Source organism: Hibiscus syriacus, unplaced genomic scaffold, assembly GCF_006381635.1.
Source record: "Hibiscus syriacus cultivar Baekdansim isolate YM2019G1 unplaced genomic scaffold, ASM638163v2 tig00111151_pilon, whole genome shotgun sequence".
Classification (NCBI taxonomy): domain Eukaryota; kingdom Viridiplantae; phylum Streptophyta; class Magnoliopsida; order Malvales; family Malvaceae; genus Hibiscus; species Hibiscus syriacus.
In genome coordinates, this window is record NW_024062999.1 from 2,168,654 (window position 1) to 2,196,035 (window position 27,382).

General features: G+C 34.4%; 4 protein-coding genes across 4 annotated transcripts; 3 read left to right on the plus strand and 1 right to left on the minus strand.

Annotated features, from left to right (window-relative positions):
- The first annotated feature begins 5,158 nt into the window (after positions 1-5,158).
- Positions 5,159-5,563, plus strand: LOC120154915. Its single transcript, XM_039166538.1, has one exon. It carries the CDS (start codon positions 5,159-5,161, stop codon positions 5,561-5,563), a length of 405 nt encoding a protein of 134 aa, XP_039022469.1.
- A 9,393-nt stretch (positions 5,564-14,956) lies between these two features.
- On the plus strand, positions 14,957-16,282 carry LOC120154916 (protein trichome birefringence-like 41). The gene is made up of 3 exons (XM_039166539.1): positions 14,957-15,250; positions 15,341-15,512; positions 16,094-16,282. Exons 1-3 carry the CDS (start codon positions 14,997-14,999, stop codon positions 16,280-16,282), a joined length of 615 nt encoding a protein of 204 aa, XP_039022470.1. The 5' UTR covers positions 14,957-14,996.
- A 4,377-nt stretch (positions 16,283-20,659) lies between these two features.
- LOC120154767 (protein trichome birefringence-like 41) lies at positions 20,660-22,793 on the plus strand. The gene is made up of 5 exons (XM_039166424.1): positions 20,660-20,972; positions 21,171-21,342; positions 21,581-21,756; positions 22,127-22,285; positions 22,468-22,793. Exons 1-5 carry the CDS (start codon positions 20,707-20,709, stop codon positions 22,766-22,768), a joined length of 1,074 nt encoding a protein of 357 aa, XP_039022355.1. The 5' UTR covers positions 20,660-20,706; the 3' UTR covers positions 22,769-22,793.
- Positions 22,794-26,402: 3,609 nt separating this feature from the next.
- Positions 26,403-26,762, minus strand: LOC120154917 (secreted RxLR effector protein 161-like). The gene has a single exon (XM_039166540.1). The coding sequence runs from the start codon at positions 26,760-26,762 to the stop codon at positions 26,403-26,405; it is 360 nt and encodes a 119-aa protein (XP_039022471.1).
- Between the last annotated feature and the right edge of the window lie 620 nt (positions 26,763-27,382).

The following is a 27,382-nucleotide window of genomic DNA, read 5'->3' on the forward strand; positions in this document are numbered from 1 at the left end:
AAAAGATTTCATTGAAATCAATACCTTCTTTTTGAGCATATCCTTTGACCACTAGTCTTGCACGATACCTCTCCACTTGATCGTCACCATTTCGTTTGATTTTGAAGACCCATTTGTTACCAATTGGCTTCCTTCCTTGTGGTAGTGGCACAAGGTCTCATGTATTATTTTTATGAAGGGTTTCAATTTCTTCTTACATCGCCATCATCCATAGTGAAGCATCTAAGCTGTTTATTGCCTCCTGGTATGTTAATGGCTCACTTTCATATGTTAAAAGATAGTATGTAATATTTCCTTCTATAACATAATCTGAGTGCCAATTGGGATGTCTTCTCACATGATCTGATTAACGAGTTGTTGGAGCTTCAGAACTCTCTGGTTATTGTTCATAATGTGATGGTTTTGCTTCAGAAGAATCTTCTTGTTCAAACTCGTTTTACATATGTATTTGTGTAGTCTCTGACTTTTCAGCGCTATCATCGTCTTTTTTTCTTTGTAGCTCATCTTCTACAAAGATAACATCCCTGCTTATGATCACTTTGCGGACAGTGGGATCCCACAAGTGATACCCCTTTACTCCATCAGCATACCCCAAGAATTTGCATTTCCTGGATTTTAGATTCAACTTTGAAATTTATTGGGAGTTGTACATCACGTACACAATACTTCAAAATGCATGGAGGTTTGAATAATCAGCTGGTTTACCAGTCCACGTCTCCATTGGTGTCTTGAGTCTATTGCAGTTGATGGAGCTCAATTCACCAAATAATAGGCGGTATTGACAGCTTCTGCCTAAAATGATTTTTCTAGGCATGCATCCCTCAACATTGCTCTTGTTCTTTCTAACAAGGTTCTGTTCATCCGCTCTACCACTCAATTTTGTTGAGGAGTATTCACCACTGTGAACTGTCTTTTGATGCATTTTTCCTGTAAAAGTCATCAAATTCTTCACTTGTGTATTCTCCTATATTATCTATTCTGAAACACTTGATCTTATTTCCAGAATCAAGTTCCAATCGTGCTTTGAAGCTTTTGAAAGTGGAAAACACATCTGATTTCTTCTTAATAGGGTACATCCAACATCTCTTGGAGTAGTCATCAATAAATGAGACAAAGTATTTTGCTCCACCTATGGATGTAACTGGTGCTTGCCATATGTCAGAGTGAACCAATTCTAGAACACTTTTGGCTCTAGAATTTGATGTGTTGAATTTCAACCGGTGCTGCTTACTTGCTATGCAATGCTCACACAAAGTAATTGATACATTTGTTAGGCCTTGAAGTAGGTTTTGCTCCACAAGGACTTTCATTCCTTGTTCTGACATGTGTCTAAGTTTCTGATGCCATAGCATTGTAGAATCTGAACTACATGAGGCAACATAGGCTTATGCTTCTAGCAAAGTCTCTCCCTTCAGCATGTACAAGTTTGCAGCTATTTTTTCGCCTTTCAGCACCACAAGCTCTTTGCGGAAGACATTCATGATTCCTTTTCGTGTTTCAATCTTGCTTACATTATTATCCAACAATCCGTAGGATAATAAATTTTTCTTCGTGCCTTTCACGTGCCGTACATCTTGAACAACTTTAATTGTTCCATCATACATCTTCAATTTGATGGTCCCCACGCCAACGATCTCTAAGGCATGATCATTGCAATTATACACAAATACTCCTGAGACAGGTTCATGATGATGGAACCATTCTCTTCTTGAGGTCATGTGATATGTTTCTCCCAAATCAATGAGCCATATATCTGCAAATCTTTTTCTGCCTTCCACGGTGGTTGACGCTTCACAACATAGAGCATCTCCATCATCTGAAGTGTTTGCGGTATTGCCTTGTGGATTGGAGTTTTTTTAGACTCCAACAATCCTTCTTCAAGTGACCCTTATTTCCATAGTTGTAGCACTTTAAATTATTTTTGCATCTCGACTTCAATCTACCATGTTTGTGACTACTGCTTTGGCAACGTTCTGTTGATCTCCCTCTCATTGTTGTCAACGCTTCTGCTTGTTGCAGATTTACTTGTCTGTCTTCCTTGTTCTTGCGCCGATTTTCTTCTTGTAGAACAGCAGCTGTAACATCATCGAAGACTAGACTGGTGACATTATTGTTTGTCAAGTTGATGATGAGTTGATCATATGAATCAGGTAGACTTTGAAGTAGAAGTTTAGACGTTCTTGTTCTCCTATTTTACATCTTAAGGATGTAAACTAAGAAAATAAAGTGTTTAGCGTGTTTAAGTGCTCAGTCACTGAAGTAGATTTTAGCATACGGAGAGTGTACAAATTTCTTTTAATTTTTTTTTTATTGTGCAACGATGTGACCTCATACAATTTGGTGAGATGATCTTATATCTCCTTAGTTGTCTTCTTCTCCTCGATGCTTGACAATACTTCATCTTCTAATGCTAGATGAAAGTTTGCCATAGCATTCCCGTCCATTTCGATCCATTTGTTGTCATATGTGAAATCTACCGGCCTTTCACTAATAACTGCTAGATAACCGTCTTTCCTCAAGATAACCTTCATCTTCAATTTCCACAATGAGAAATCTCTCCCATTGAATTTTTCAATATTAAATTTCGTTGTCATAGCTTCTATTACGGATAGCTCATATTACGTATAGCTCCCACTATTTCACTATCGTGAATAGTTCTCTGGAACCTTCAAAGAATGGGTAATACTTCTTACATTCTTATGTTGGAGGATCCACCTTTTGGTGACAACCACAAAGACAATAAGCAGATATTACACACTCAAATCTGGCTCTAATACCAATTGTTGTGGAAGACGACTATCAGATAGAGCAAAATCACAACTGATAATTTGAGAAAATAAAAATGAAGATAAAAGAGACACAAAATTTACGTGGAAAACTCCTAAATAATATAGGGTAAAAACCACGGGCAACGGTAGAAGAATTTCACTATGAGAAAATATGAATTACAATTTCTCTCGATCTACCAAGGAAAAAACAATGATAATTATCTCTTGATAAAAAAGAGAAAACAACTCTCAAGAAACTCTCTAAATTCTCTAGTACTGGGAGAAATCTAGAATGATTTGGGATGGTTTTGAAGCTAAATGAGCTAGGGTATTTATAGTTGAAGTTTAAGGACTAATCTTATAAATACCCTAAAGTACAATGACTAAATTAACATTTTTACCATTTACAAAATTCAACAATATCAAGCTGATTTTTTTGACAAATCCATTGCACCTTTCGGTGCATAGTCAACATATCTCAAGTGCCAACACTCCAAAGCTATACACATCACATTTTTCAGTTGCAACCATGGTATAAGCAAGTTCTGCGACCAACAGCAAAAGGGTTACAATTAAAAACAGTTATTAGAATCATTTGAAAGATCGGCAAACATCAGTTTTTACAGAACTAGAACTTCGACACTTGAAAGCCATGGTGTTTTGTATGTAATCCCCTACTTATCTTTAGCCACAAGCATTTGAGTAGTTTATTATGGTTCAAAAACTTGAAGGCATATACTCAACCTTAATTAGATATGATGGTTAAAATAAAAAGTCCAAAGTGAAACTTTACCTGATGCAACTTATCCGTAGGTACCAACCATCATTGTTTGATTGGATAAATCAGGATCGAGGAGTCTAGGGGTGCCGAAATCTGAGACTCCAGCCTCAAAATTTTAGTTCAATAAAATGTTGCTGCTTGATATGTATCGATGAACTATTGGTGGGTGGCAATCATGATGCAGATAAGATAAAGAGCATGTTGTATCTTTGATTACATTACTCTTTTGATCCAATCCAGCTCCACTGCTTCCGTATCGTCTATGAAGACATAAAATAAGCTTCCTCGGGGCATGTATTCATAAATCAAGAACATGAACGATTATGGAGACAAAATCCATGAAGCTTCACGATGTTCTTGTGTCATATTTCAGATAACATTTTAGCCTCGTTCTTGAAACTCCTCTCAAAAGCTGGGACCTCTGCTTCTCTGCGGTGAAGTTTCTTTAAGGCAACAATGTTTCCACATGGTAAACGTGCTCTATAAACACTACCATAACCTCAGGTGCCGATACAGTACCGGATGTCAAAGTCGTTTGTCGTCTCAACGATGTCTTCGATCGCAATTCTTCCATCAAAGTCCCAGATTGAGAATAAATCTCCATTTTTTGTGACATTTGGCTCAAGGGAACCGGTCTTTCATGAGGGATTGGACCTCACAAAAGATTTGAATCAAGCTTAAAATCCTCCAAATTGATATTGATGAAGGGATCCGGTCTTTCAACTTATTCTCACCGAGATGTAATGCAACCAAACTTTTCATGTCTCCTAATTCTGATGGGATGAAACTAGTGATTTGGTTTGAAGTACAACTCAAAATTTCCAAATTGGTTAAGCCACCCAAAGTTGGAGGAATTGCCCCCCACTGATAAATTACAATTTCAATCATAAGTGGTTCGAAGAATATAGAGGTTAGTTAGAATAAAATGTATCCAAAGGATGCAATATTTTATTTACATTGTTACTTTATGAAACCTGAATTTAGAAGAGAGAATAGGAGGTGATATGTTTGCTGCTGATGGATTTTAGAATTAAAAAATAAGAGCGGACTGCAACTTCATGTTAGAGGTCTTAATAGTGCTCATAATGTAACTTTGAAAAAATATGAACCTCTAATGAATCATAAACAACATGTTGAAGTTATCGTTACAAAATAATCTAATCAAGTCCAACAAAAATGTCATACTCATCTTATAATTAGAGTTGATTGTGTTTGATTTATTTTATAACAAGGATTGATTTTTCGTGGATATTATGAGTCTCGTTATTTTTATAATTAATATAACGTTTTAGAGTTTTTGAAGTTTCTTATTACTTATAATAAAACTATTAATAAAGTTTTCAAAAATATTTATGGTAATTTTAAACTAACATTACTGACGGTACAAAAAGATATTGTTAGTGCAGTTTCTAATAAGCTTATTTGTGCAATTATTGATGATTTTAAAAATGAATTTAAATATTTAAGTGATTTGATAGATAAAATGAAAAGTTTAATAGTCAAATTAAAATCTCCGATAATCATGTGGTCATGGGTTTAATTTTCCCTAAAATTAAAAGAAATTAAAAGGAATCATATAACACCATAATCTCCCTTTTACTCTACAACAATGGATACCACATCAACTAAGAGTGGCCGTGAACAAATGGCATCGAAAGATTGTGATACCATAGTTCCGGCAGCCAAATACCATTCCTCTAGACGAACACCTTGCTCGTGTTCATCATCATCGTCATCTTCACTCGGATCTTCGTTTATCCCGGGAGATTCGCCTCTCAGTCCCGCTACTCCGCTCCGATTTTCGGGTGTACCATTCTCTTGGGAGCATTCGCCAGGGGTTCCTAAGAAGCTACAAAATCACAAGAAGAAAGAGTCCACAAAGTTGCTACCATTACCTCCTCCAGCAACTCCATCGACCTTGAAAAAGAACGATTTTGAGGACATTTTAGCCCGGAAAAAGCATCCGGAGCTGCCGCTGAGAGTCTCCGTACGGATCCGTTTTTCGCGGCAATGATGGAATGTTCCAAGGATGATACCAACGAGCAATCTGCAAGCAATATCTGGACTGGAATTAAGGTAACAAGGAGTATCAGTGACAGGTTCGGATTCATTAATCTTTGCTCCTCTTGTAAAAGAACTTGTACAGTTTTGGAATCACTAGTTCATCTTCCAAGGCCTAACACAACACCTAGTTACGACCGAGTTACTCGTCGCTCTCGTTGAAATTTAGGGATGAATCAAAGAGTTGATAGGTAGCCGTCTTCTAAAAATTTAAATTTCTCACATAATTTAAGTATTTTCTTCATATTTTCTATTGATAATCTGTTTTCGCTCTCTCAACATAAAATTTTATGTTCTTGTTGTGTAACTAATCAAGTTGTGATCTTGGTGTTGAAAAACAAGACAACCTACATTTTGTTTCTTGATTTCATTTCTTTGGTTTTCTTGTGTTGTTTTTGTTGCATGCGAGGACAAGGATATATGATCTACTGAAATATAATATGAATAGACAGCTGAAATGTTAGGGATGCCTTTGTTGTTTAGTGAATGAATTTTGGCTATTTGATGATGGGATATTATCTAAGAATACTACACTACTCCATGTGAGATCCATTGGACCACCATGCAAAACGACAGATGTTTGTTAAATTTGATGTTTTCGAAGTTAACTGGTTTTAGGCATCTCATTTTCTGTGAATATTATTGACGTTTTCCCAAGTTGACCAGTGTTTGGCTTTTTCGGATTATTATTGGTACCCTAACGTTGATATTTTTAATGTGATTAGTATATTTATTTATTTATAAATTACATTATTAATCCTTAATTCATCATTTTTATTTTGGATATCAGTTGTAAATATAGAATCGTTAAAAAAATAATAAAAATAAATAAATGAATAAACTCACTCAAAAATAATGAATCGATTTCATTGATTCTTTTATATACTTAAAAAATGAATCGATTTCATAAAAACTTTTATATACTTAAAGTTTATATTTGATATTTTTATAAATATTTAATATGATGAAAATATTTTAAAAGCATGTTTACTTCAATAGTTTTGTGATAATTTTCCTATTAAACCATATTATACATTAGATTAGGATATACATTAGAATAGGAAAATTCAATATTATACATTAGTTTACATGATTTTTTTTTCTATATAACATTTAAACCGTTCAGATTTTCAATCTCTTAAATCGAAAGATATGGCACACTTAAGCACGTTCGGAAAATTATTATTATTTAAATAGTATCAAGATATATTGATTAGTCAAGAAAAGTACCATCAACGACATCTTGCCAAATATTTACTGGACAGATACATTTATAACTATCAAAAGTAAAATATAACAATGAACGACTATTGATAGCCTGATAAGTAAGAGCACGAGTACTTGAAGCAATGACATACATAAATAGATCTGATTAGTGCTTAAATTATGCATTATTTTGTGGTTAATTACTCCTCGATTAGTTATTCTAAGTTGCTAATTTGATCGTTTTCATGCATTTTTTGTGCAGAATAATTGTTTCCAGAAAAAGTGCTAAAAGACACGAATTATTGTAAATTTTTTATTTTCTGGAGTCATGGTTGGATTAGTGGGCATGAATTGGGGCATGACGCGTCTGACGTGACATCTAGTCAGCAGCTTCTAGAAGGTCCAATCGGCAATTTCATGGAAATATGAGACTCAGCCACAAGTTCAAGATTCAAATTAGAATTATCTTTTGAAATTAGGATTTATTTCTTGTTTTTAAGAATTATCTTTAGGATTAAAATTTGAATATTTTTGGAATTATGTTTTAAACATTTCTTTTACAATTATAGGGTTTTAGGAAGCTATAAATACCCCACCGAGTAAGCTCAAATCATCACTTGTATCGCATTTTCTTCTTTTTCTAGTTCTTAGTTTTTTTTATAACATTTCTCTTTTTTTACTTCGCTTTCTTTAGATTTTATTTTAAAGATTTCTTTTATCAAAGACGCTAAGCATGATTTCTATCATGCTTAGCTAAGTTTTCCAAAGTTAAAGGTTAAAGCGATGACTCAATTCCAATAATGAGAATTGAAAAGCACATCATACCTTTCAGGGTTAAATTCTCAGTTTTCGAAAATCAAGGATTGATAATCAAACATCCTTCACAATCAAAGCAATTTAATTTCAAAAAGTGCATGTTGGAATTGAATTTCAGTTTCTATTAATAGTTGGGAGGAAGGATTGGCCTGTGGCACATTCGACTTCCTGTAAACACACTTGGGGGCGGTCCGCTAAGGGAAACTAAAATCGGGTTAGATTCTCAATTGAGACGGTACAATCCGAGTTGGGGTTTTCAAGAATTTAAAGGTGCTGAATTAGTAAACGATTGTGGCAATTAATTTAGAAAGAGTTGAGATCTAAAAATTGATTTTAGATGCTCGATTCATTTGAGAGAAAATAAGTTACAGGGGTTGGGCCTTTAGATTGTAACCGGTGTAAGCCATAAGGTAAAATCCTATTCAATTATCGATTTAAATTGAGGCAAAAGGTTTAGCTTAAGGCTAATTTTTTCATCAATTGTATTTTCACTTTAATCTTCTTAATTTATTTTCTTTGAATCAAATATTATCTTTATCTCAACTCTCAAAACCCATTTTTTTTCTTTCTTTGCAAATCACGCCAGAATTAAGATCAAAAGCAAGGAATTTGTCAACTTCCTAGTCCCTGCAGATCGACCCTTACTCTCTCTATACTATCTTTCATATTCTTTTATTGAGATTTAGGCTAAACTTTATTTGACATCAAAACGACGTGTTGTCAAATTGGCACCGTTGTCGGGGACTATGGTAGAACATTGATTTAATTTTCTTGTTTTTGATTTACGATAGGAAAAATTTGGGCTCATTAGAAGAATTTGATTATGAAATCGAAGCGCGGGCTAGACGAATTCACGGTCAAACGCTCCGAGACAAGAAAAAGAAACGACAATAACGATCCAATCTTGATGAAATCAACACTACCTCTCAAGAAGACTCTACCGAATCTCAATCCATCAATCCAATCGAAGCTGATCACACACCCGAAGAAATTAATCCAATCGAAATAGAGCACATGTAGAGCATACAACCTCCAGGACTAATAGGCGATCAAACCATTCAAAAACTAGCCGTAACTCTTTTGGTACAACAACCCTTTTACATCACTTTCCCTCAAGGTGAAACATCGTTTCAACTCAAGACGGGGTTGATACATCTACTTCCTACCTTTCACAACCTTCCTAGTGAGAGTTCACATAAGCATTTGATAGAATTTCACTTGGTTTGTTCAAGTATGAAACCTCAGGGAGTATCCGAACACCAAATTAAATTAAGAAGAAAACATGAAACCCATCAATACCTGGGGGCCTTCGTGGGATCCATATTAAACACAACCTGGTGGATTTCCTCATCCGAAACTGAATCATAAAGCACAGAAAGACAATGAGACAACACTTGAGGAAAAATTATGGATTTAACATGAAGGCCTCGTTTGGTTCACGGAATATTTCATTCCTGAGAGGAATATTTTTCCGAAAGATACCCACGTTTGGATGGGGTAACATTCCCAAATGCCAGTAAAAAACCAATACCAACAGTGCTATTTTTTCCTGTTTCCCCGAGAATCTTAGTCCCCCGTCTCCCTTAGGTATTTTCTTATTCCCGTCCCAGCTGTCTAAATTACCCTTCTCCCTGCTTGCTTCTGGCTGAAACAAAATCTTCTTCTTCTTCAATTTGGCGAGAGTTGTTGCGAGGAGATTCCATTACTTGTCCAACAAACTTCTTCTTCTGTGGTGCTCCACGAAGACGCCACCACTGATGATGAGAATGTGAAGCAGCTGAAGGAATGCTCTGCTCTGTACTTATCCTTGCAAGTTAATAAAATCCCCCCTTCTCTTTTTATTCTTTGAACCATACGCTAAACCTTAGTTATACCCCAGCTTCTTTCTTTTCTCCTTTTTACAGGATTGTCTTGTTAAGAGCAACAAAAATTGGAAACTTGTCAAATGGGTATGCTTTTAATCCTTTGATTCTCCCGTTTCTATTAAAACCCACTTAATTAACTTGGCTCTTTGACCAAATTTCTGTTTTTTCCCCCTTAATTTTTTATTTTGCAGAGGTTCAGGCTTTGAAGACATGCAATGAGAGGAGAAAGAATAGCAGTGGGAAGTGAATTTTTTTATGTTGTAAGAATGATGAAAATTACCTCAACAATTCACAATTTCAGAACAATTTTATATTTGTTTTTGTTTTAAATTTGATTTGGCCGAGTAATGTAATGCAACAACCATTAATAGACTTCATTGTTTCTTGATCTTGAACAAAAGACCCTACCGAATAATGCTTAATTCTTCCACAGTAATTGTCTTGCTTTAGAATCTTAAAAATTCACAGTGAAAATCAACACTTCAAAGATACTAGAGATAATGAAAATATGCACAACTTTGATCTCTATATATCCATCATTAGTGGAATTATTTGACATGTGCAAGTGAGACTACTACAACATATACTGCATTATCTCAACTTTTCTATGTACAAACTTATCTTTTTGTTTAATTGTGATTCGTCTTTTTCCCTTATATAAGAGTTTTATTATAGACAAGTAAGATTTTGCAGTCTACGTCAATGGGGCAAACCTCGTCCTTGCTCCAAAGGAAAACTATCTTCTCTTCCAGCAGTTAAAAGATGCAACAACTCTAGCCAGTGTGGAAATATTCTTCTTGCTTATCTCTCATGTTGCAATCCTTTGTATATGAAAAGGTTGAATTACAAGTGATCTAATGATCAATGAGAAAAAAATTGTCATACTAGGAGGGGTCTTTTATTGAATGGACAACGTAAAGAGCGACAGTTATCGCCTTGTTCTATGAAGAAATGCTAGGTATTCATGGAGCATAACACCTTGCAGCATGATTCTTGAATACCTTGCATAGTGACATTCCTTTCATAGTCAGGTGAAACATGGGAATCTCCTGATTTCTGATTCTAGAAGTGTGATGATGGCTGCTAATTTTCATTTGCCGCATACGGATGACGGAACTGCAGGGGATGAGGTGAGTCTGTAGAAACTTGAAGAAATGACTTATGTTACTGAAAGAAAAAATTACTAAATTACTGTAAACTTGTATGCATCATCAAAGTGAATGTCGCAAACCAATGTCTTTATTGTTGCCTAGACCTAGTCCAATTATTAACTTCGTTAACACCCTCTGCTCTGAATCTGTAAGTTGTTTTTGTTGATCTTCTATTTGCTTCAGGTTAAAGCTGTTGGGTGATGAGGTTTACTGATGTTCTTACTTGATGTGATTGAAACAGTTTGGTTTATCATTAAGGTCACCTTCTTCATTGATTAGTAATCATTGATATTTTTCATTAATTTGCTACTTATTTAAAGCTTAAAATAATTATTAGTATGAACACTGTCATTTTTCTTTTTCTAGCTCTTTAGTATTAGATGTTGTTTTACTGTTTTCAGAGAGTTGGTTGCTTTTTGTGTTATTAGCAACAGTTAGTATAGTCAGATATTATGGAATATTAGACTACTGGCTTTGATAAATTACACTGTTTATTTTTCAGATTAATCAAAATATCTTTTTAGGTTCTAATTTTACTTTAGAACACCTCAAAATCTGCCAGAGTTTGGAGGTACACGGAATAAGAACTCATGAAGATGTTTGTTTGTTCATACGTTGCGTAGGGGTTGGTTGAATTGATTAGTCTTCTTTCACATCTATTTTTAAGTTCAGGTTTATAATTGATCCATTGCCATAGTTAAATTGCCATTGTTGATAGTATTCTTATGTTGCTGTCTTAAGGTGCATTCATGAACTATCTTACTGGGGTTCGGGTGTGAATTTCATAAATGGATGATGTGTCCAATTCATAATGTTTGATATATTTAAGCATTCAGATGTATTTGAAGGGTGCCTGGAGTTTCGCATCCCTGTACATATGAGAAAAATAAAGAACCAAAGCAGAATAATTCTTGATTGTGGTTTTGGATTGATATTTTTGTAAATTTGTTGCTGCAAATAGTATTAAGGCTTTTGTACATACCCATTTGATTGTTTCGACAGGTATTTGTATTGCAATTGGTCTGTTCTTTGATGCAAATTATTGTCAAAACATACTTTACAAAATGCAACCAAATCCATGGAGGATTACTTTCTAGCGGGTCCACCCAATTATTGTCAAAACATACTACAAGTGTAGTACCAATACTACTCCTTTGATTTTGACTCCAAAATTTTCTAGAATCTCAAAATGGTACCGATATCATTGTCTGGTATCGATACGACTATATATAAAAGTATCAATACTCCTTGGATGGTATCGATACTGTTTATTTCAAACGGTCAAAATATTTGAATTTTATGCAGGTAGTATCGATATCATTAGGGATGGTACCGATATCAAGACGCTCCCAGCAACTATTTTGTGTGGAAAACATTACCCAACGGAATCATTGTCGTGGTCGATTCAATATCATATTGAAAGTTAAAAATCTCTAATATTGAACATTTAGTTAAATGTTAAAGTAAAATTTTAATATATTTTTAGATTAATTATGTAAAATTTAATATTAATTAAAATTAAAATAATACATTATATATTTAAATAATAAAATAATATATCATCGATGAATTTTTATATAAATAATGTTTATTTATATATATTATCGATGATTTTTTTATATAAATAATTTTTATTTAAATAATTAGAATTTCACTTGTTAAAAAATATAAAACAAGATCAATTTGGTAAAATATACATTCTAATAATATTTTATTCCTTCAATCAAACACTGTAATCTTACATTACTGCCAAACAAACCAAACACAATAATATAACATTCTCAGTAATGTGTTAGGTAATGTTACATTCCGATAATCTTATTCCCGAAGATAATCTTACATTCTGTGAACCAAACTCACCCTAAATCATTTTCTCTTCCCCTTCACTCTGTTGGCCAACATTCCGTCTCTTCGATAAAGTGCCAACGATAGCTCTTGTGAGTGGTATTCGTCAGAAGCATCAAATGGATCTGGGTGTTCAAACTGGCTCCATTGTTTCTGCATAGCACGCATGGCAGCTTCATACGAATCATGTCCTCTAGAATCCGTTCGATCTCCATATGTTACAATCCCATTTTCATGGTGATCTGAATCAATGTTATCGTTTGTATGTAATTGAGCGGAAGGATCAAAAGATTCGTAAATGTGACCCCTTGAGATAGATCTACTAAGTGATCTTGAGGATGCATCATCTTTTCGTCTTTTGGCCCACGCAAAGCCACTCGATGAAGAAACTTGGAACGGACCAGAAAAGGGAATATCACCTTGAGATTCATGCTTTACATGATAAGTCTCTTCTGGTGCATCAGTAGAAGTATTTGGCACTCCTCATTGATAATAGTTATGTGCTTTGAGATTTTGATATGATTACCATTAATTTTTCGAGAACCTTGAATTTCTGCGGCAGAAGCAGTATCCTGTATGTAAAAATAAGTATAGAAAATTGGTTTTCCTGGCACCCGAAAATACAAATAGAAGGGAACAAGGAAGAGAGAGAGAGACCTCAACCAGTGCCGATTTACTTATTCCATGGGGTTTTCTTACAGGCTTTCTAGATTCAGGCAAACGATTTACTTATTAGGGTTCCTTGAAAATTTTCAGAATGGGAAGAGAGTGACGGGGAAGAGAGGAAAAATGATTTAACTTTTTAATTTTTCAATTGGAATTAATATTTTTTTACTATTTTATTATAAAATTTATTTTTTAAATATTAAACAAAAGTCGGGTGGTATTTTTGAACTGAAGTTTGGGTCTTTGGTAGAAGGAAAAGATCAACCATCACATTTCTCCAATCTTTGGTAGCCTTAATATACAGTTAAAAAAAACGTTATCGGTTTTATTATTATTTTAAATAATAAAATCGGTAAAAAATATCAGAAACATTATTATTTTTACCGATTTTATTATTATTATTAATTACCGATATTAGTAAACGCGGTATAAAAACAACTTCCCACCTAAGTATCCAGTAGAAGTTAACAATACAAATCTAAGTAGATTAGGCCATAATTTGAGATCGAGTAGAGACTCGAGCCCCGAGGACCGGTGCTCTTCACCGTCGCTTACTAAAGGACTATTCTGATGAATCGGTGTCGATGGGGCTTTGTGTCGGCGGAGTTTGGTCCGTTATCCGCCAAAGCTTGACAGACTTATCTAGGCTACCACTGTAAAGAATCCACTCGTTTTCACCGGATGTTGATTCATGATCCTTTTCGATTGCCAAGCACTTAATAGGACCGTAAATGGCTGGTCACTCTCCCTTCTAACTCTCTTCTCCAAACCTTCACCGATCCATCAGCTGAGCCTCTAAACACTAAGCCATTACACCCTGCAACAATGGAGTTAACTGCATCGTCGTGAGCTCGAACCGATTCCAAGCATTTCGAATCCGAAATTCTCCAAACTTTGAATGTTTTATCCCAAGAACCCGAGTAAAGCAACGTCTTATCTTTGTTGAAACACAAGCATTTAAGCCTTTGTAAATATTGGGGAAGAGAGAAGAGGGGTATTTTGGGTATTTTCTATTTTATTTTATTATTTATTATTTATTTTTTTAAATAAAGAAAATAAAAATTAACATGTGATGTGATGTGATGTGTTCTAATTGATGTGTGAATTTTGTTTTTAACTATGCTAACAGTTTGGGACAAACATGTACAATCTATAGTTAAGTGACAAAACGTCCCCAAAAAATAATTTAGGAGACAATTCAATACAAGTGATATAGTTGAGGGCAATGGGGACATTTAAGCCATAACTTTTCATTTTTCCCTTTCTTGCCTTTTTAGGATAAGTTTATTAATTGTTCTTTTAATTCCTTTTTTAGTGGTTTAACGGTGGGTTTAGTCACATCAAAAATATATTAAATGTATTATTAGAATAATCCACTTGTCAATATGCTATTGATGAGGCACCAAAGTAGCATCCATAGGGGGCAGAGGAATTCTATTTGCAATCTTGGTAGTTCAAATATATAGGATACAAGTGTAGAAACATAAATAAGCATGTAAATTCATTTAACCACCTTTAAAGATTTTATCCGATAAATCTGTAGTTTGAATTCCAATGTACACAATCTTTTCTTCTATCCCAAGGCTATGTATATAAAGATCACCGTTTAGTAATCCATATCTTATAGTTCTAACGTTCCCCATCATCAGTACCCACAGCTGATAGTGATTACAAGGACCAAAGTAGTTCTCCATCATCGGTACCAACAGCTGATAGTCATTACAACGACCAAAATAACATTGCTCAAGTCCTCAATCACTACGAACAACACATAAGAATTGTCTGTGATCTTTGTTTCTTTGATTTCCAGTTCAGAGAGGTTGCCTAACAGGCCAAAATGGGACATTGGGTTGATTCCATTGTCCTCATTTCTTCATACCATTTCATGGTTTTGGCTCTTTTTTGCTGCAATAAGCTGGCAAATGGGTGCGATTTGTTCACAGGCAGATGGGTTTATGATCCATCTTACCCTCTCTACAATGCCTCGGCTTGTCCTTTCATTGAAAGAGGGTTCAGTTGTCAGAAAAACGGACGCCGGGATCTGCTTTACACTCGATACCGGTGGCAGCCGTCTCGGTGCTCCGTCACAAGGTACAACTCCGCGCGCGACGCACACACACGCATACGAACAAGTTAGGATAATATGTATTTATTTACAATTTATTTTTCTTTTTGTTGTAGGTTCGATGCATTGAACTTCCTAAAGAAGTTCAGAGGGAAGAGCATAATGTTTGTGGGAGATTCTCTGAGTCTAAATCAATGGCAATCCTTGACATGCATGCTTCACTCTGCACTTCCTAATGCCACATTCAACATTACTAGAGTTGCAGATCTCTCCACATTCGAATTCCAGGTCCGTAAAACCGATCATCTTTATTCATGTAATAGGTGTAAATGTGTCGGATTTAAACGATCAAGACCGTGTTTGTGTTCGTCTTATTTTTTAAAGTATTAATGCTCAGTTTGTGTCCGTTTATTTATTTTTTTAGTAATATATTCGTTTTCATATCATTTATCATTCGTAAACATGTTGCTGTTTGCTTAATGTTATAAGCAACTCTCTCTTTTCACTTTTAATCTGCAAGCCAAAGAAAAATAGAGAAATTATGTCACTAATTCTTAAACTCTCTAGACTTTATAATTTGAACTCCAAAGTTTATCTTGTTTTCAATTTAGTCCCATCATTACCCATATTTAAAATATAAAAAATTAAAAGTAAAATGAGAACAGGGTCGATAAACGAGTTTCCAAACAAATGTTTTCGTAAACATAAACAAGCTGAACACATATTTGTTTGTGTCCATTTATTAAAGGAACATAAAATTTTTATTCATAATCATATATTTAGCTTAATAAACTGACATAAACATACATTATACAAACGATTTACGAACAATTTATCATAATAATTTGAGAAAATTGGCTTTGTTGCAGGATTATGGAGTGAAGGTGATGCTTGATCGAAATTTGTTTCTAGTAGATGTTGTCAAGGAAAAGATTGGGAGGGTATTGAAACTTGACTCTATTGAAGGAGGCCAGCTATGGAAAGGAATTGACTTGCTTATCTTCAACACTTGGCATTGGTGGAGTCGTCGTGGACCCACGCAACCGTATGTTTCATAATATACTTCCATACTAGATTTAAATTATAATTACGATTATGTTTTTTATTGCCTTATGTTTGTTACGATTACAACAATAGTGAATATTTTATGGGCATTATGGATATTAGTAGTGGACAGTTATTTGAATCCCTGAACATAAATACATTATATATATATATAATTAAAATATTATAACGCATGTATTAAAATAAACTTTCCAGGTGGGATGTTATTGAAGTAGGAGGCGTAATTAAGAAAGACATGGACCGTATGCTTGCTTTCGAAGCCGCACTCAGAACATGGGCTGCATGGGTGAATGCCAACATCAATCCTTCAAAATCTCGCGTCTTCTTCCAGGGAATTTCTCCATCACATTACAAGTAACCCTAACAAACCACAGTTTTCGACGTCAAAACTCTCCAACTCGAATCGAATTTAATTTTTTTATTCCGTTATTTTCAGTGCATCTTCGTGAAACGAACAAAAGGCGAGGAGTTGTTTAGGGCAAACGCAGCCATTACTTAGCTCAACCTATCCCGATGGTGTTCCACCAGCTTTAGGTGTGCTGAAGAAGGTGTTGACCACAGTGAGAAAGGGTGTCACGTTGCTCGATATAACAATGTTGTCATTGCTTCGGAAAGACGGGCATCCGTCGATATATGGGACAGGAGCGGCGAACGGGATGGATTGCAGCCATTGGTGTTTAGCCGGAGTTCCAGATACTTGGAACGAAATTCTTTACAGTCTTATTGTTTGAGTACTTGGATAGTTTGTTAATATTAGCTAATAATCTTCTGTGAAAAAGATAATAACAGTATACAGAATGATCGATTGTTGATTTGATTAGTATGAGGATTTGAAAGTAGATAAGGTTGACGTTATCATTTTTTTGTTTGTTAGAATTCGTTTTTTTTTTCTAATTCAAATGAGCGTAAACACAAACGTTAGGCAAAGTTACAAAGACGGATACGAGGAGATCCTACCATATTCCAATCCAAAATCTCATGAAAATTAGGTGGAGAACTGCCAATTGTCAAGAGTTCACCATTGATGTCGCCAATGGACTTGACCAAAAATCAGCAGTCATATTTATTTCTCGTCGGATAAGCTTAAAATTTATATGTTAGTTTCTATTAAGCAGGTAAAAAATACCACGAACTAGAGCAATAGGGTTGTTGGGTGTGTAACACCCCAAATTTCGGGCTAGTAGTTTCAGATATACCTGAGAGGCACGTGGGCTCATGGATTTCATAAATTAAGTCATTGGGCTTAATTGGGTTTGGACTTGGGCTCAATTAGCCATAAAAAAAGGGTTTTTGAATAGTAGAAAATGGTAAAGGACCAAAAATATAATTTCCCCATTTTTAAAGATGAGGGTTTTTATATCTTATTTCATCCTTTCTCTTTATTTCATCCTCCTCATTTCCTCTTCCTTCATCTTCTCTAATAGCCATAGCTCAAAGGTAAGGTCTTGAACCCTTTTCATGCTTCATTTTCGTTCATAATCCCCCTTGCAACATGGTTTTAAAGAATCAAAGTCTTGGTTTATTCCTAGCTAAAGAAAAGTGGGGTTTATATTCAAATCATCAAGGAAAAGAGTGTGACTAAACAAGGAGCTCAATTTTGGGATTCAAACATCAAGATATTGTATTTATAATCCTTTGAAGTGTTAAACTTTCATAAATTTCAAGAATTTGCTAAGATTTAGTAGTTGAGCATTTTAGGGTTCACATTTGATTCATGCCATAAATGACAATTTTTTCGTAAAGAATGTGTTTTGATGTCTCTTTAAGATCCTAAATAACTATCCACAACATTAGTACATGATTTAGAATCAAACTATGGCCTTTAGGATGATTTTTGTGTGTTTTTCGAGCCTAAAAAAACCATTTTAGGGTTTGAGTGTCGATATTGGGATGAACAGTATCGATACTGGTTGAATTAGGGCAAAATTAGGGATTTCAGGCAAAGAGTATTGATACTTTCCAAGAGTATGAATACTTTCCTGAAGAGTATCGATACATTCCAAGAGTATGTATACTTTCTCCAATAGTATCGATACTTTACCCAATAGTATAGATATTTTCCAAGAGTATCGATACTTTTAACAACAGAATGCATTTTTTGGTATCGATACTCATAGAGGTATCGATACTTTTAGCAACATAATGCATTTTTGGTAACAATCAGAATAGAGCAACTTAATAAATAACAACAGTAACAAATTAATAAGCTTCGTATAATGTTCTAGATGAGAGAATGAGCGAGATAGAAACTAGTGGGAGGATAACCTCACTTTAGTGAGTCCAGCTATGCTAGAGTATAGTCAGCTTACCTTAGTTTTTGAGTTGGAAATTGTCAGTGCGCGAGGTACTTCGGGAGCGACCATGAAGCCTAAACACTCGCGAGGAGTGGGTTAGCGATGTCAGTGTTGTGTGACCTTTGGGCCTTAGACATGTTTGTATAGTTGCATCAGCTCAGTACATCAGGATATGTTAAAAGCTTGGCTTGAAGACTATGTGCGGCCGAGCCAATGCTTAAGATAGGCGGGAATTGTACATATGCTATATGACACTAGGTTCCTCATCTGTGATCTACCTGATGGCTATGTGAGGACCAGGAGATCATTCTGTATGTTAGTGGGAATTGTACCGATGTTATGTGACATTGGATTTCCTTAGTAACTAGTGCCTGATGGCTATGTGAGGCCAAATACTAGTTAGGGTACATTCAAATAATGCACATTATATACTTAATATATACCCAATGTCATAATTTTCTATCATATCTTCATATTCTCAGGAAGGGTTGACATATACGAGCCAATTTATTTTTTATCTTCTTGTGAATTGTCTTCCACTCCAATCGATTAGGCGTATTGTGTCAATTTTTTAAGTAATATACCTTGAAATACCCATTGATTCCTTATTAACATTAACGCTGTTTTGAACACAACTGTTACGTTCCAAAATAGTGTTACTCGGACATCTTTACTCTTGGCCATGAACCCTATGATTATTGGAAATAGAGGAATAAAAATTAATGATTACTTTTTAGAAAGAGCATTAACTCCAAAACTTTTTGAATATAAAAAGTGGAATAACTACAACACCTTTAGGTCATGCTTTTGATCCTTTTCTTTTTCGGCTGATGCCTTAAATTTTTTGTCGTCGATAATTTAATATTAGATTGCTTTATGAAGAGATTATTCTATTCCTTATTAGGCTGAACTTTTAAATCAATTAATATGGGAAAAATGTATAAAATTAATTAACATCTAACCTGTGTGTCATAATTGCACTTTTTACTTACTAATTAGGAAAGAATAATATATAATATCAGGAAATCTTCTGGCATCATTTTCCTAACACACACATATAATTAAGCATTTAATAAAATTTATAGCAAGATTCTTTACTTTGGAATCGTAATTTAGCTTGAAATTTGTCGAAAGAAAAAAAAAGGCAAGACTTTGATATATTCTTGTCAACAACACAAGGACATGAAAAAGGAGGCTTTCCTTAGAAGGATAGTATCTAACTATGCACAAATGATTGCAAATTTAATTTCCCTTTACGTTTGGTGCAATGGAGGCCATATGTAGGTAGTGTGAACATTTCATCTGTTTGGTTCTAATATTATAAAATTAGTTAAATTGATTGAATTAGTCCACCTAAAATCTGAAAACAAATATTTCTGTTAGTTAAGGTTTAAGTTTTAGGTTAAATATAATATGTGTAGGACAGACACATGATTTTATGTTAATATGATAAATTTATAAAATTTTAAGATAAACAAACTTATAAATGTTTAAGAGACGAAAACATATTATCAATAGAAAATAAAAATAAAATATATAAAATATATTAGAATTCAAAATTTTCAATGAGACGATTATCCTTACTCATCTTCTTTTGGTCCATTCTTGCATACTGGGATTTTCAATCTAGATTTCTTCTGATTTGGATTATATAATGTGGGAGTCTCATTTAATTTTGTTCTGGTTTAAATTTTCATATATTATAACTTTCATCTTAATACTATTTTTTAATCGTTATTTATGATATAGATATTTAGATATGCATTATTTATATTTTTATAAATTAAGAAAACAAAAGAATTGGTCATTGAATTGATTCACAATGTTTGTACGTAAAATTAATTTCATCTTAAAAAAATATCGAACCCTAAATATAGCATATATCATTATTTAAGAAATTAACACATTAAATCACATAATTAACAAAAAGGTATCTTTGCTCTAAAGTGATCCCAATTTGACCTCTACTGAAAGAAAAAAAAGAAAGAGAGAAAAACTTTCCTTACAACTTGTGATTCGTAAATATATATAATGTACAAACCCTTTTAAACTCTTCATGGAATTGCTACCACTTGGTCCCTAGAAATCCAACTTCTTACATATAATTTCTCTCGTCTCTTGCAATGGGAAGTGGGTTCCCTAGGTCTTGTTGGATCATCCTGTCTTGGATTCTCATCTTATGCATTCACCAGGTCCGGCTCAGTGAACCACAAGCGGCCGGTGGCTGCGATTATTTCCGAGGGACTTGGGTTTTCGATCAAACCTACCCTCTTTACAACACCTCTGATTGTCCGTTCATCGAAAAAGAATTCGACTGCCAAGCCAACGGTCGACCCGATCAACTCTATCTCCGATACAGATGGAAGCCAAGTGTTTGTATGCTGCCAAGGTAAGTTAAGTTCATCTTCTTCATGATAACAGGGAAAGAACTATGCAAAGATTAGTTGAATTTTAGGTTTAGGTCTGTTGATACAATTATAACATTACAAGGTAGTTCAACTCTTTTATTGTTATATAATTATTTAACACATTGACGGTACGTAGAATAATAATTTAGGGTTTCTGATTTTTATATATTTGGTTCCAGATTTAATGCTGAGGAATTCTTTAGAAAGTTGAAGGGGAAGAAAATCATGTTCATAGGGGACTCACTAAGCTTGAATCAATGGCAGTCTCTCACGTGCATGTTGCATTCTTCTTTGCCACAATCAAACTACACTATTCATAGAGAAGGCCAACTTTCCACCTTTTATTTACCGGTGAGTAGCCATTGTTATTTCCTGATTCGAATATTAGACGTATCTAGAGATAGATCGAGGGAAAGTTAAACAGGCAGTTGCCTTCTAAAAAATTTAAATTCTCATATAATTGAGATATTTTTCTGTATTTTTTATATTAATAATATGTTTTTACCACTAGACTTTTATATTTCGTCTTTAACATAAAATTTTACGTCTGTTATTGAATGCATCAAATGTAAATTTAATAAAATTGCAGGAGTATGAAGTTTCATTGATGCTATCACGCAATGCGTTTCTTGTTGATATTGTGGAAGAAAAGATGGGCACCGTTTTGAAGCTTGATTCCATTAAAAACGGCGAATCATGGAAAGGATACGATTTCCTCATCTTCAACACTTGGCATTGGTGGCTCCACAAAGGAAGAAAACAACCGTAAGAAAACACATAGTTTGAGTAATTTAAAACCCTATTTTATAATTGCATTCCAAATAGATTTATGCTCCAACTTCACTGTCTATATAATCTCGTTATCTCTGTTCGAGTCGAATTAAATTGAATTGAAAAATTACAACTTCTATATAAATAATTTTTTTAATCGTATGAGGTGATTACAATATAATATATGTTTATAATTTTCTTAATCAATTGATAACGTACACACACCTTGCAAATGTAGCTGTTTGAGCCTAAAAACTTTAGGAAGAATAATATTTTTTTTACCGCTGAAATCACTTGACAGATTCTTGATCGATTTAATTTAAATTTGAATTAAATTAAATTCGTGTAATGATATGAATATTAGGTGGGATTTCATTGAGTCAAGAGGAAAAGTGATGAAAGATATGGACCGTATGGTTGCATATAGAGAGGGGCTAACAACATGGTCGAAATGGGTGGATTCCAATGTTAACACTACAACTACCCAAGTATTTTTCCAAGGCATTTCTCCAACTCATTTCAAGTAAGCTTAGCTCTCTCCCCCTTCCCTTATTCACTATTTATATATTCATAAGTATCAAGATTCAAATTATAGTTTTTCGATCAAAATAATACATAAAGAATATGATCTGATTGAACAATTCGAAATGATTTGTTACGAACTTTGTCTCACACAATATGATATTTGTTATGTTCATCCGATAGTGGCGAGGAATGGAACGGGACCAAATCATTAACTTGCAAAGGTCAGATCAGACCGGCTACCGATTCAACATATGAAGGCGGTCCGCCGACGGCAGTAACGATCATAAACGAAATGTTGAAAAACATGTCGACACCAGTTGTTTTGCTCGACATAACGAGACTATCGCAGCTGAGGAAAGACGGCCACCCCTCAATTTATAGTGGTCTTATGGGAAATGATTGTAGCCATTGGTGCCTAGCTGGTGTTCCTGATACATGGAATCAAATTTTATATGCAATTCTTACATATAGAGGAACTTAGCTTATGATTGTTCTGATTTTTTTTTCTCAAGAGAGTTGGGTTGAAGCAAACTTGTCGGTGACTCAATTTAAACATGAGTTTGCTGATATAGACTTATAAATACTAAAAAAAATTATAGGTGATTGAATCAATAAGATCATTAATTTTCAATTCAATTGATTTAATTGTTGATTGTCGATTAGACAACGATAAACTAAAATGATTAATAATAATGAAAGAATCTATTTAAAAAATAGAATATATATATATATATATATATATATATATATTTTATTAAAACCGATTTAAATAAATTTTTAAACCGGAGGATTGCGACATTGTTGCAAGTCGAGACACCAACCGACGCAAGTCTTGTTTTGACGTTAGACTAGCTATTTCGTGATATTCTTTTTATCTTTTATTAAAAAAATTAATAATACAAATATATATATATATATATTTGTTGGCACATAAGAAACGCGTTTTGTAGTCTACCAATTCAATTCCATGGATATCAGCTTGGAGGAGAGCAGTCAGTTCATCCGGTGGTTTATCCTTAACAATAGATAAAAATAGTTAATTTTATTAAGAAGGAAAAATATAAAATTACAATTAGATTTACGGCTATAATTATAAACGAAACATATAATTAAGATATTCCTCTATAATTATTAACATAAAAATTAGTTACTTAAGATGATATTAGGGACATATAAGGAAAAAGTGAAAAACTCATTAAAAAAACCCAAATAGTAGATAAATATGAATAGATTTAACTACTAAGGAATATGAACCACAACATGTAATTAAACTACTGAAAGAAACGAATGCAAATCAAAGTCAAATATTGTGAGAAAACTATCTATGAATGTAGGTTGCCTATCCAAATTCAATTTGAAGATCTAAAACATAGAAGATTAATGGGATAACAAATTTGTGTCATCTTGATTAGTCGCGACGACGTCAAATCTAATCCTAAGAAAAAAATAGACTACAATAATGGTCAAATGATCGAAAAAATTGAAAACGTGCCAAAAGATATATAAAATGTGTCATAAAAAAGAATGTCGTGTCACAAAGATAAACTTATTAGAAACAAAAAAAAATGAGAGAAAAAAATAAAAAGATAAAGAAATTGAGAACCCAGAGCATTTATCTCAATTTCGGCCAATTAGCCTGGTCTTGTATAAGATTGTCACGAAGGTGATCGTTAACCGATTGAAACCATTCCTACCACGATGGATTTCAAAGACCCAAACTAGCTTTATTCCTGCAGGGCTATTTCGAATAACATAATGGTCGCTCAAGAGGTTGTGCACTCGATGAAACAAAAAAAGGGAATGAAGGGTTGGATGGCGATCAAGGTTGATTTGGAGAAAGCGTATGATCGCTTGGAATGGTCATTTATTGATGACACCCTGTTTGACATTGGTTGGCCCCCGGATTTACAAAAACTGATTATGTGTTGTGTATCATCTGCTTCCACTCAGATCTTATGGAATAGAATCATGACAGAATCCTTCAAACTGTCGCGAGGAGTCCGTCAGGGCTATCTTTTATCATCTTTTCTCTTTGTCTTGTGCATGGAAAGGCTTTCACAAGAAATTGAGCGAACAATGGATGACAAGTTATGGAAACCAATTTGTTTATCTCGTGGTGGCCCGAAGCTCTCTCACCTGTTCTTCGCCAATGACCTTGTTCTCTTCGTGGAAGCTTCCCTTGATCAGCTTGATGTCATTGGGAAAGTTATCGGTGTTTTCTGTGATGCTTATGGGCATAAATTCAGTCTCTCAAAAACTAATATTTTCTTTTCAAAAAATGTTGATGAATATTAGTCAAGACTTTCAATCCACCCTTGTTGATAAATTGGGAAGGTACCTTGGGGTTCCTCTTTTGCATCGCCGTGTAAAATGTGCGACTTATCGTTATCTTGTTCAAAAAGTCAGAGTTCGTCTCTCAGGGTAGAGAGCTAAATACCTTTCCATGGCAGGTCACATTGTGTTGGCAAAATTAGTGTTAGCAGCCATCCCTTCTTATGCGATGCAAACTTGTTATTTGCCTAAAAGGGTGTGTGAGGAGATCGAATGCCTAATCAGAAATTTTGTTTGTGGAAGCACTGAGGATAAACAGAGTGTGCATCTGGTTCGGTGGGATATTCTTTGTTCACCGAAACAAAAGGACATGCTTGGATTTCGAAGGTTACACGTTCAGAATGATGCCAAGCTTATGAAAGTTGGCTTCCGTTTAGTGAGAAATCTCGACCAGCTTTGGGCCTGGGTACCTCGAAGTAAGTACAAAATGGTTGAAGCTCTTCTTGAATCAATCATTAGGAATAATTGCTCACGCTTATGATGGGGTCTTGCCCTTATATGGAATGAGGTTCGAGGAAGAAATGTTTGGAACTTAGGAGATGGCCTCACTGTGAACTTCTGGGATGACCCGTGGCTGGGAGAGTTGGGTCCCCTTCATGTGTCTCGACTAACCCAAGGTAGGCAGCCACCACATTATGTGAATCTGTCTTCTCTCATAAGGAAAATAGAGATTGGCATTGGGAGGAGATCATACCATTCATACAACACTCGGTGTATTTGAATTTGATGGCCTCAAAGCCACCTATGTTGGACATACTTTTACCCAATGAGCATAAACGCAGCGGAAAAAATCGTTATAAATATCTGCAACCATTGCTTACACCATATGTCGAAACCCGGGATTTGATTGCACAACTGTCAAATTTGTTCGGACCATCTTGAACCATCACGAACCACCGTCGAATACTTCGAACTTGGCTGCACAAAAGCTATAAACGCCAAGGATCTTTTAAGCATTCAAAAACCTCACTTAGATGGAGTATATTTTCAAATGCTCTCAAATAGTATGTTTTGGAATGTGATGTGTTGGTGCTGAGGGACCTAAGCTAGATGGGTATTTATAGGGGTTCTTACCATAAAAAACCACCTAAAATAACCCCATATCCCACGTTCCAAAATGGAACTGCTACACGAACATGCATAGTGAGAGTCCATGAACCACATTAAGGGGATCTCAACTAATCACTTAATGCAATTTTAATAAATTGTCTTCATTCTCCCGCTTGGTTCATGTTTCCCAACATAATTTAAAAGTCAAAACATAATCCATGAATCATAGCGATATTTCCTCTTATAGTTGAGTAATATCTTCCATGTATCATAATGTATCATGTCTCAACACTTAGCCAAATTTCTTAATGAATAAACCCAATGTTTATTATAGGTCCAAACTTTAGTAATATTTCTCAAAATAATTAAAATTAACGTGCACAAAACAAAATGAGAAATATTAAACTTAATAAGTTTCATTAAAATCGTTCTTACAACGAAAAATTACTAGGTGGAAACAAGTCCCATAGTGACAATATGATCCTTAAATTTATGTGGTGACATGCTTTTAGTTAAAGGATCAACTAACATATGCTCAGTGTTAATGTGCTCAATGACCACTTTCTTTTCTTTAACACCTTCTCTTATGGCCAAATACTTAATGTCAATGTGTTTACTTCGACTTTTACTCTTGTTATTCTTAGCCATAAAGACAACAGTAGAATTGTCACAATATATTAGTAATGGCCTAAAAACTGAGTCCAAAGTATAAGTCTAGAAATGAAAATCTTTAGTCATACTCCATGTGAGGTAGCCTCAAAACACGAAATAAACTCAGCCTCCATAGTGGAAGTAGCAGTTAAGGTTTGTTTGACACTTCTCCAAGATATAGCTCCACTGGAAAACATAAATATGTAGCCCAATGTTGATTTATATGAACCAACACAACCATCAAAGTCTGAATCAGAGTAACCAATCACCTCCAAACTATCTGATTGTTTGTATTTAAGAATGTAGTCTTTTGTCCCTTTTAGGTACCTCAAAACTTTCTTTGCAGCTTTCCAGTTGTCAATACCAAGATTACTCTGATACCTTCCCAACATTCCAACGACAAATGCAATGTCAGGTCTTGTACAAAATTGAGCATACACCATGCTTCCAAAATCGTTCTTCGGGCATTAGTTCAAATGGAAATTATCACCCTTCATGATAGCAGCAACACTAGGTGAACAATCTTTCATCTGAAATCTTTGTAAAACTTTATTGATATAGATTTCTTAAGATAGACATAAGATACCTCGATGTCTATCACGATGAATCTTAATGCCAATGACATAAAATGCATCACCCATATCTTTTATATCAAAAATTTTAGAAAGAAATTGTTTCACCTCATGTAGCATACCCTTATCATTAATTGCAAGTAAAATGTCATCCTCATATAGGATAAGAAAACAAATTTTACTCCCACTAACCTTCTGGTATATACATTAATCCATGATGTTCTTAATAAAATCAAATGAAGAGATAACTTCATGAAATTTTAAATACCACTATTGCGAGGTTTGTTTCAATCAATATATTGACATTTTCAACTTGAATACCAAGTGTTCACCGTCACTAGAGGAGAATCATTCAGGTTGTTTCACATATACCTCTTCTTCTTGGTCACCATTGAGAAATGCAATTTTCACATCCATATGTTGTAACTCAAGATCAAAATGAGCTACTAATGCTAACATGATGCGTAAGGAATCTTTCTTAGATATTGGAC